Genomic DNA, 11,697 nt, shown 5'->3' with positions numbered 1-11,697 from the left:
ATCGAAAATTGAACTCAATGAGTAAACCATCTAAGACGTGGCCAGGGACAACATTTCAATGAGATAATTTGCAAACAATAAATGCCAAAAATGTTGTTTTTCGAATCATAATAAACATTCGCCATTAAATTTGATCTTTCCGTCTGCAGGAAACCTCGAAATAGACCACCCTTTATATTATAGTTCTTAATATTTTGAATTTTGGTTCAAACCAAAGAGAGTCTCTCTGCGCTTTTTTAATTTATTTACGAACTTGGTAAATAAAAAATTCAGCTAATCGCAGAAGATGTTGCGAAAGAGCAAAATGCCCAAGATTTTGAAACATTGTTTAGGAAAGCCTTTACTTAGTATTATTTAATGTTGTATATTAAAAACAAGTGTCAAGTAAGGGTAATCATTGTGATCGTTTTTGTGACAGCCAGCCTTCTTCTATTACGGCAGGTCTCTAAATACCAGGTTTGACAATTAAGTAATGCGACTAATTTTTTTGCCGCGCTTGTGGTAAACCTGTGATCTTGAAATTCCCTTTCTCTTTTCCTGGCATCTCTCCCCTGTCCAGCTCTATCTTGTTTAGTTCGCCTGTTGCGTCTGGTTGAGTAGACGTGTGTTTGTAGTGCTCGTCAGGAAAATGGAAAAACGAAATCAAGAGCAACGCGCCACGATAAAATTTTGCACCAGATTGGGCGAAACAGCTTCGGAAACGTACGCTAAAGTTGTAAGAGTGTATCGTGATAGTGCTCTTAGTCCTGTCAAAGCTCACAATGGTTGTCTTCGCGCGCCCCCCGTCCGAAAAAAGCTCGCATGAGCAAGTCGAAGTTGAAAACGATGATTATTGCCTTTTTTGATAGCCGTGAAATCATCCACAAAGAATTCGTTCCACCGGGGAAATGGTGAATCAAGTCTACTATTGCCAAGTACTCGAAAAACTGCGAATAGGAGTCAACAGGCCGCGCCCAGACATCGCTCGTAACTGGATCCTTCATCACGACAACGCGCCGTGCCACACAGCCCTCAGCGTGTCCCAGTATTTGGCCTTTAAAGCGGTTGCCGTGTTGCAACAGCCGCCTTATTCACCTGACATGCCACCCTGTGACTTTTTTTATTTCCTAAAACAAAATTGGTGGTCAAAGGAACCCATTTTGAGTCGATTACGGACATCCAGGCGGCTGTGTCGAGGGTACTCGCGGACATCCCAGCCGAAGCGTTCCAGAAATGTTACGAAGCATGGAAAACGCGCTGGAATCGCTGTACTCGTATAGCGGCCCAAGGGAACTACTTTTTTCAAATATATATTTTCAAATATACGGTTTTTATGGAATCAGTCTCATTACTTAATTGTCATACCTCGTAGATACCCTAAACCATGTAAGAATTTATTTTGAGGCAATCTTGTAGACGTTGCTGCATAAATAAATATTTTTCGTGTGAAAACATAAGTCAACTGCCTTTGAACTAATTATTCGGCGAGCTGTAATTAATGTAATTATTGTTGTTCTATAATATTTGTTTTTGTTATATGTTGCATTAATTCAGCTATTCAATATTTAATTGCTAGTTTCATGTATTTTATTATTTGTCATTTACACAGATGTCAGTGTGTGGGTATGTACAGCAATGCTTTAAACTAATTATTACTGCAGCTTAAGCTATAACTATATACATATAACTAATATTTATTAATATATATATTTATATTTATATATATATATATATATATATGTATTTGTATGTGTTTACAATTAATATTATTTATTGTTCCACATAGGCAAGTGTAAGTTAGTAAGATTATTGGTATGTGCTTTATTATGCACATATTATTTGTCATTGACATGCATGCGCACACACACGCACATGTTGAGGGCTACTTATGTATGTCTGCGTATGTACATATGTATGTATATAGCTACCAATAGAGGTGTGTGTATGTGTGTGTGATTGGCATGCGTTTAGTTTCTATATTGCTAAACTAAATTTTGTTGCATATTTATGTACTCATATCGATAATTACAAATAACAGTTAATTTATTATTATTATTCATATATGTTTATGTATATGTATACATATATGTATATGTATGTATGTGTTAACAATAAATACACTTATGTAATTGCATTAAGTCGCACTGTTTGACTGTGTTTAACAACTTTTTTACTAATTTTTACTTAATTACTTATTTAATAATTAACTAATTATTACTTTGACGTAAGTAATTACAATTACTTATTAAATAATTATTTGAGATTTTCTTAAGCAGTAATTAACGTAAAATATGCAGCTCTTTTACTTCAGTAATTATTGTCTAAAATTTGTTAAACATATTTAATTAACATATTTCTTAACGCTGCATATTCCCCTACACACTAATAATTAAGTTATTGTGTTCGCTAGCCACTATTTAAATAAGTTTAATTATATTTTCTTACAATATGCATAATTTCTATTTATTTTCAAAGAATTTTGTATTGTTCCTAACAGTTCAAATACTTATTAAATATTTTAAAAAATATATTTTTAGCTTAAGTTAATATTTTACTTTATTTTTAAACAAATAATTCAAAATCAGCGTGATTTTAAGGCCCGCGTACGCCACGCCGTCGGCTTGCCAATAGAAGACCTCAAGCTGCTGGCTTGACGCACGCTTGTTGTGGCCGACTATAATGCACTAAGGGAACCGTTAAATACACAAATAAGCACACGCACTCTCACACATACTAATACTACTTAGTTTTTGCAAATAATTTAACCTTTTTTTGCATTCTACTTAACCTCACATTCTTCTCATGCGCCCCTGGCAGCGAACAGATAATATTTTAGAGTTGATTTGTTTTGGAAACGCTTTCTTTGTAAATAATATAAATTTAAATATTTGCATATATTTGGCAACGCTATCTACTGGTAGTGCCTAGGGCTCATTAGGGTTCACACCAAAGCAGCGTCACCAAATATATTTTGATTTTTTGAATTTTAGACTAACATTACGCTACAAATTAGTAGAAAATTTTAAAACAACAACTTTACTGTGTTTATTCGAAAACAGTTTCTAAAATTATCAACTCAGAGCTTTTAAGCTTTGTGACGCTTTGAAAGCCGTAATGGGCTTCGCAAATTTTTCAATGCTCTGGTAGCTTTAAACTGAACTTTATAATGCTCTGAAAACACTATAAGAGACTGAAAGCTTTCACGTGCTTAAAGCTTGTAAACTTGTATTTTACAAAGTCTTATTACGCTCTAAAAGCTTTCAAGAGGTATGTACGTTTTGGACACCTACGCAAGTTTTTGATATGTTTTGAAAGCTTTCTAAAGCGCTTAAAACTTTGCTGTACTCTGTAAGCTGCCTGCTGTTTTGAAAGCTTTATAAAGCGTTTAAAGCTTTGCTGTACTCTGTAAGCTGCCTACTTCTCTCACCTTGACACTCTCCGCCCTAACACTCTGGCACACTCATACGCTGGAACACATACGCTCCTCACTACCGTACAGATCAAGCTTTAAGATTTAAGTCATATGAAAATCACCTTTGAGTATGCGCGTAAACGTCTTCTTGAACTGTTGATTCGCGAGCGCGTAGCAAAAGGGATTCATCGGACTATTCGCATAGCAAAGAAAGTATGAAAACATATAGAGATGCTCGTTGGTGCAGGGTGGATTGCGACAGAAGCCCTCCACCAGTGCGAGCACATGATATGGCGTCCAACACGCCACAAAACAGCCAAGTATGAAGGAGATCGTACGAAACGCTTTGCGTGCACGATTCTCCGACTTTGATTTTTGTCGCCCACCACCAACCAGCAGTGGTATTTTCTTTTTGCTCTTGAAGTGCTTGCCAATCGATTGCATAAAGGCGCGTTTACTCGAATTCCGGCTGGCCGCTTCACCGCTCGCTTCGCGCTGTGACTTTATGCTCGACGGCTTGTTGTTGGTATTCGAGGTGCTGCTACTGCTGCCGCCGGTGGTGCTGATGCCAGCGCCCGAAACGTAGCCCGTGCAGGTTGTGTTGTCAATTTGTGCAGTGCTTGTTGCTGGCGGCGCCATCGAATCGGTGCTGCTTGTTGTGGTCTGCCTTGTGTTGACCAACTTATTGCTGGTGGTTGTGGTGGCCACGAATGTTTCGCGTTCATCGATTTTCTCAAGTTGCGCTGGTGGCACCGTTGTGGTTATGGTTGTTGTTAATTGATTTTGCATGGTGAGCGTCACTGTAGTGGCGGCGGTGGTTGCGTTTCCTTTACTTTTCGTATTCGTCTCTAGCGGACTGGAGCTGCGTCGTATTTCCGTTGAGATCACTTTGTCCTCTATTAACTTGGCATGCTCATTGACGCTTAGCAAACTAATAGCCTCTATGCAGCTTTCGCGACGCACTTTGACGAAATCTTCCATGCCTGTGTAGGAAACAAGAAGGTGTCGTTCAATTTCGACATTATCAAGCTCATTTGGTGGTGTGAAATTTGTGTTACCATTGGGTGGAGCGGGTGGATTACCAGTTTCAGGTGGGGAAGCACGTCTTGTAATTTTGGGTTTAGGTTGTTGCTGTTGTTGCTGCGCAGCTACAGCTTTTTGCAGCGCCTGTTGCAACAGTTTGGGGTTAGTGACGACTTGGTTGGCACGTTCCTGATTGGTCGGCACTTCCGCACGCATCACAGCAGCGGCTTGTGGTATTGCTTGCCGCAATGAGCTGGTGACGCTGCCATTAGTGGTAGGTGATGCCAGCATTACGGAGCTTTCGTCCATAAAACGCAAATCGGAATGATTGGTGAGTAGGTTGTAGGTCATATTTAGTTCACTGTTACTGCTGTTGCCGCCCAAAGGTCGGTCCGAATAGTCGGAGAGAGGTGTGGGACATTGGAATTGCTCGGGTGGTGGTAGTATGGCTTGTACCAAGCACGGTTGTACCTGGTCACGTGGCACTTCGATAGGCGCAATGTCGACCGGTGAAAGCGGTGATTCAGCAAGTAATTTTGTAGCGGTACTTGATCGTGAACGTGGTGGCGTAGGCTCCGCTCTGAGTTGCTCATCCAGCTGCCGCTCTGTTTCGACAATTTGTGACAGTGTCGTGCAGGATGTACGTTTAGGTCGTTCGCTGCTCGCGCTTGTATGTACACTCACCTCTTCTTTGCTTTGAGTGCGTATAAGTACACCGCTGCGTGTTGGATTGGGGGATGTGGCGGTAGCCACTGTGGCCATGGCTTCATTGGACTTGGAATTTATGGAGCATTGGGTTAAATTACCTTTACTACGGGTAGCAATGAGTGCGGCCTGTGCGCCGAAAACCAGGCCGATTGATGAACGCTTGCGGAGATTGGCTAGTTTTTGCTGATTTGCCATTTGCTGTGCCTGATTGACTGAACTCTCCTCGTCCGAATCGAATGCCGGACTGCTGGAGCGTTCACTTTTCTCTGTTTCACCAGATCCACCATCGCGTTTGCCATTTTCCATTTTACCTTCTGAAATGCGACGCTGCTCGTTAACGCCATCGCCAGCAGTGCCATTTATAGCTTCGGCTTGTGTAAGTGGGTTCATCTGACCCGAGCCACGTTTTGTCGCACCGCTGCAGTTGTTACCATCCTTCGTCGTGTTGCCACCGATCTCTACTTGGGTTTTCAGTATTTTTTCTTCTATAACACCTATACCGGCTGCATGTCCGGCCATACCAGACATTGCGCCTGCACTTAGCGCCACCATCGATTGCATTTTCCGCTGTTTGGCTTCACTACGTTTCTGCATTTCGTAGGCGGTACGATAAATACCACCGTACAAGATAAATAGAACTATGAGCGTCGTCCAATAGTAGCCGATAATGAGCGCTGTATTGAAAACCGGATCCTTAAGAAACTGTACAGCACACTGCCCAGGCAGGAGGTCACGCTTGCCCGTAAAGTGTTCCCAACCGAAAATGGAAATGAAAAAGAGCAACGCCGGCACAATCCATGTAATAGTGACCATATAAATCACACGTTTTCTGGTACGCCAACTACGATATTTTGCTGCGATCTTCACCGAACAATAACGATCGATGGTTATAAGCAGCACTGTATACTGTGACGCCAAACAGACCGTGTAGTCCACAGAGAGCCAAAGATCACAAAGCAATGGCCCCAAATCCCAGTAGCCCATCAACACATATATCGTGTAGAAAGGCATTGAAATGGAGCCTGCAAGAGAGGAACATAGTTTCAACGGAATTTTACGCCATACTCAACCACAAACTTACCAATCAGCACATCCGTGGCGGCCAAAGATGCAATGAAATAATTGCTCGGTTGTCGTATATTCCGATCCACGATGAAGGCAAGCAGTACAAGCACATTGCCGCCCACCGTCAAGATGATGCAGATCGATAGACACAGCGCTATCAGTATGCTCTGCCAGAGCGCAAAAGGTGGCAATACTTGCGAGGGCGTGGGACCGCGTGTCGTTACATTCGTAAAATCTTCCAAGAGGCTATAGTTCAGACTACGGTTGGTATAGGTTGCCAACATATCCATATCGATATTGGCATTCCAAATGTTCAGTTCACCATTCTCGCCGATGAAAGGATGATACAATTGCGCGGCCTCCAGCAGACGCTTACATTCCGTATGCTCGACGAAGCGATTGAAAATGGATTTGCAAATATTTTCACGCTCCTTTTTCTGTCGCCTGCGATATTTTGAAGTTTGAGTACAGGAGTTCAATTAAGATATGGTAAATTAAGGAATTGCGTACTCACCATTGCGTTATGAAATCCGGCTTGATGGAGTAAATGGGATCTGTTTTATTGCTGCTGCCGCCAATCTCCAGCGTGGACAGTTCAATGTCTGTGTACTCATTATGTGTGGGCGTTGTCATTTTGTCATTCACTATATGCAACGCCAAAAGTTTGTAACCAGTGTGGTCGTTGTATGCTTGGTATTTATAGTCCAGTCACTTTTCGATGTTTGCCAAAAGCTGCACTTAAAGTGATTTTCGATAGTAACAGTATTAGCAGTGTAACCGCAAAGTGCTGGCCAGCAAGGACATCTACTTTGGCATTATGGTTTCGAAATCTGCAATGTAAAAGAAGCATATGTGAATTTTACTACTCAGCTACTCTTGCGTTGCTATGAATTATGTATTAGTCAAGAATATGGCTTGTGAAAACTAGGATTACACTTTATTTTAAGTTCACCCACAAATTGTGTTGACAAATTGGTGCTATGTTGCATAATAATTTAATTTGGCTAGCAGATACGACGCAACAGGTATGCGACAACAGCATGTCAATTTTCTACTGGCGCATGTTACTTATTTGTTGAAATATTCTGCCACAAACTAAATTATTTCACTATACCTTCGCATATACCATCAGCCTCGAGGCATATACTGATGTAGAATGTATGTCCAGTATTTGTGTCGCTTGCCACGGTCTGTCAAAATATTTTCAGCGTTCCACATGTTCATAAAATTTCTTGTTATGCAACAGTGTAGTAGAAATTTATGTACCACCCGATTTTTTCTGATTTTGGATCTCCGGTGTGAAAAATTTTATAATTGCGGCAGAGTGTTTTTCTCTCAAAATTAATGTCTTAAGACATGTAAAAAATCATGTAGAATGAAGTCTACCGGATGTTCGAAAATCCAATTGAATCTATTCAGCTTTTTATGCAAGGCTGTATGCAATTTTCATAGATTTTTGATTACATACCATCTATAAAAATTTTATGAAGCCTTACTTAAAAAGCCGAATATCTCGAGAAGTATTAATGAAAGTGATTTTGACCTCGTACCTTTTTTGTAGCAAATAAAATTTCCTATAAGTTTGGCATGTGTATTTTTTCTATAGCTCCTGTCATTTACGAGATATATACAAAAAAATGCAAAATTCTTGGAAAAATCGAGTTTTGAGCCCCGTACTACCTCGCCGGTGTGAGTTACGACATTGTTGCATTAAGCACTTTTGTAGAGTGAAGAATTCTGAAAAATATGTGTCTAAGGTCAAAGTGATGCCATAAAATACCTCTGATCTGTAGGAATTTAAAGATAAAAACTCACGATTGTAGTGTGTTTTCTAAGGAAAATTTTTACAGGCCTTGGTTCAGTTCCTAATATTAATATTAAGGGCTAAAATTTTTTAGGGAATTTTTTTTAGGGTATTTCGAAGGAAATTTCGTAGCGGGACTGAAAAAAAATAATAGTTCTAAAAAAAAACACCCTAGTATACATATATATAGACATACATATATAATTTTTACAAACATTTCAGGCAGACTGTAATCTGTTACGAAAAATTGTGGATTTTTTAGCTGTTTTTGAAACCTCAACTGCTTTTGTTTATAACTCTGACCTCGATAAGTAATTAAGGTTAAAACTTTTCCAGGTAAGCTGAAAATAATGATTTCCTAAGGGTATGTTAATTAACATATCTGATTTAGCTCAGAATACGGCGACATTGACATAGTTCAGCGAATTAGGAGACAGCGGCTACGCTGGCTAGGTCATGTTGTCCGGATGGATGAAAACACTCCAGCTCTGAAAGTATTCGACGCAGTACCCGCCGGTGTTTAAGCGTTGGAAGGACCAAGTGGAGAAGGACCTGGCTTCGCTTGGAATATCCAATTGGCGCCACGTAGCGAAGAGAAGAAACGACTGGCGCGCTGTTGTTGACTCGGCTATAATCGCGTAAGCGGTGTCTACGCCAGTAAAGAAGAAGAAGATTTAGCTCAGAGTTCATGTTGACAAGCATCGTGCTATATGTATGACTTTGTACGCACGTATGGACCTATACACATACAGAAATTCAGTCAATTGGCAACTCGCTTAGGGCGTTCAATTTGTTGCGCATGAATAGTTACTGCTACAGTCGACATCCAGCGTCAGTCGAAATTGAGTTGCAGCAAATACTAACATCCTGGCTGTGTTGCAAGCGTGTGAATTGCAGCAAAATGCACATCAGTCAACATATCACATATGCACCTGTATTCGAAAGCAGATGTTTGGGCGTGTGGTTCAGTTATAATGCAATTTGCAAGTTTTCACTCTGACAGGTAGTAATAGTCACCTGGGACGTGGTGCAAAGTGAAAATTATTTGGGTTGTGGTTATGTTCAAACTACATACAATATATGGAGATACTCTTTAAGTATCGACAGCTGAGAGGGTTTTGGAAAAATTCTCACAATCTTCGTTTAGGAGTTTACGTTCTTTCAACAGTTCAGTGCGGCCAATATGTTTGAACAGCGGGCCTACAGCACTTGGTTTCTTGAAGACAAATATATTTTATTGAGACAATATTTTCGTATCACTATGTACATATATAGCTGATATAAATATATACAAAATATATACAAATTCTAAGCAGAAAAACTTGAGTTGTATAACAATTTTAAAGTAAATATTCTGACCCTTATTTGTTAAAAAATGTCTTTTGACTGAGTTCTGTAAAAAACAACACACTGTACGCAAAATTCTAAATTCACAATACATACATACAAGTTAGTAAATAGTTAGCCGACCGTACAGCGCTGTGGTTTAACATAGTTAGCGACAACCCCACAAGCAGCGCCGTTAAAAACAATTGCTCCTCGGTGCATTACCGGCAAAAGTGGCTGATTTGTAGCTTATCACGCCAAGTGTGATAAATGAAGTTATACCTTGATTCTGCTACCCCTCATCGTTGGTGTTAGTGAAATTACTTTGCACGTCAATTCCCAACACGAAGGCAATGGAATTGGTTTAGGTAAGTATGTGTTGTTGTGCAAAAACATTAGAAACATTGCAATTCACTATTGGCTATATTGACGATTGGCGTTGGCGGCTGATGGCTAATGGCTGCCCGTTGATGGGCAAATCTGTTGCATCGCTTGTGCCTCACTCTAGTCTGCTTATAATGCAATTTGAAAGGAAATTGCAATGCTTACTGGTGCAAGGCCAATAAATGTTTGTGGAAGTGAGCAATAATTTCTTTTACCATTTCATCACATAAACAAATACATACACAAGTGTGAGGATAAAAATGTACTTACATACTTTGGAATTCAATTTTGTTTGAGCCAATCTAATTGTGATTTCTCGGAAAAATACTGCAGTAGAATTCTACTTGCGGTTACCGAAAAGTTGCACTCTGCTTTATTGGCTCTTTCACTCGCCTTCACCTTGTGTTCAAGTTCTTAGTGAAATGAAGGATAAATGAGGGAAAATCAATTGTATTTTAGGCACTTCATTTCGGAAATCACTAAAACGGAATAATCGATTTGTGGTGGAAAATGTTGTTGACATTCTCCTATACAAGAAGGAGCAAATTCAGTGGATTTATATTTTGAGTCAATTGAAGACATTAAACGTGAATCGCTACGCTACGGGCATTGAAGGCTATTCCGGAATTAAATTAATTTTCAAACCTCCTTTTCATTTTGGAGAGAATAGTGAAATTTTTACACAATCCTCAAATGGAACTGAATCTAAAATGTGCATTAAACAAGTCAACAATCATCGGAATGTATGGAAAAAAACGAGCCAAAATCAAATAAAACCAAACCAAACCAGGCCAAGGCCACTTCAAAATCAAGGTAATGCTCAGTGGTTTTTTCGATATTCGCGATGTGGCGCTTCAAGAATTTGTTCCGGAGGGACAGACGGTCAATAAGAGATTCTATTTGGACGTATTGAGGCATTTGCGCCAGAACATCCGTCGAGAACGGTCGGAAATATGGAAAAAACATTTCATAGATTTTACACGGTGATGATGCACCATTGCATCAAGCCTCGATTGTGACCGAAGTTAAAGCCAAAAATGCAATGTATAACAATGATCAACCACAGTGTTCACCAGATTTGGCTCCGTATGATTTTTTCATGTTCTCCAAACTGAAATTTCCGCTATGTTTTCAGTGATCCAGCAATTGTACACTGTTTTTAATTTTTAAACTGAAATAAAATCCAATTTTATCGAACATTGTTTCTCTAGCCCACGAACGGGTGAGTCGTTAGTGTTATGGATACATAAATGATTAGGATGACAGGACGAGCTGAGTTCTAAGCTGGTTTCTGTCGGTTCGCCTATTATGATATTATAAAACTACGTATACGTGTAATTTGGCTCCCAATGGGGATTGGTATTGCAAATGGGCAAAATGGTTAAATTCCCACAAAACGTCCTTAATCGAAAACTTATAAAATGCAAAAATTAAGCCACAAATTACCGAATATGGAGAATCGAGTTCCAATTACGAAAATATCGTTGAATCTGTGATATCAGTAAAATTTGAATAAGTAACATGAGTATAAAATGTTCGACTAAACCCGAACTTACGGGGTTTGACAATAAAGTAATGAGACTGATTTTATTACCGACATCGCTCCCCTATCCATTGATATATGTACCATCGCTCTAGCTGGTTAAGTTCGCCTGCTGCGTCAAGTTGAGTGGACTTGTGTTTGTAGTGCTCGTCACGAAAATGGAAAAACGAAATCAAGAGCAACGCGTCGCGATTAAATTTTGCGCCAGATTGGGCGAAACAGCTTTGGAAACGTACGCTAAATTTGTAAGAGTGTATGGTGATAGTGCTCGTAGATCCGGAAACCAAACGCCAAAGCTCACAATGGTTGTCTCCGCGCACTCACCTCCCGAAAAAAGCTCGCATGAGCGAGTCGAAGGTGAAAAGGATGATTATTGCTTTTTTTGATAGCCGTGGAATCGTCCACAAAGAATTTGTTCCACCGGGGAAAACTGTGAATCAAGTCTACTATTGC

The 11,697-nt window shown here is 39.8% G+C and overlaps 1 protein-coding gene across 4 annotated transcripts in view; it reads right to left on the bottom strand.

Annotated features, from left to right (window-relative positions):
- Positions 1–1,100: 1,100 nt before the first annotated feature.
- Positions 1,101–11,697, bottom strand: part of LOC105233938 (probable muscarinic acetylcholine receptor gar-1) — a 75,538-nt gene continuing 64,941 nt past the window's right edge. For 3 of the 4 annotated variants that reach the window (XM_049450479.1, XM_049450480.1, XM_049450478.1), the window contains exons 2-4: positions 6,702–7,017; positions 6,204–6,631; positions 1,101–6,144 (exon numbers count right to left, since the gene is read on the bottom strand). In XM_049450479.1, coding sequence (XP_049306436.1) covers positions 3,494–6,144; positions 6,204–6,631; positions 6,702–6,820 — 3,198 coding nt within the window. In that variant the 5' untranslated portion in view covers positions 6,821–7,017 and the 3' untranslated portion in view covers positions 1,101–3,493. The remainder of the gene's footprint in view (positions 6,145–6,203; positions 6,632–6,701; positions 7,018–11,697) is intronic. The other variant, XM_049450481.1, reaches the window with a different exon arrangement.

This window comes from Bactrocera dorsalis, chromosome 2, assembly GCF_023373825.1.
Source record: "Bactrocera dorsalis isolate Fly_Bdor chromosome 2, ASM2337382v1, whole genome shotgun sequence".
Taxonomy (NCBI): domain Eukaryota; kingdom Metazoa; phylum Arthropoda; class Insecta; order Diptera; family Tephritidae; genus Bactrocera; species Bactrocera dorsalis.
This window is presented reverse-complemented; position numbering and strand designations above follow the sequence as displayed.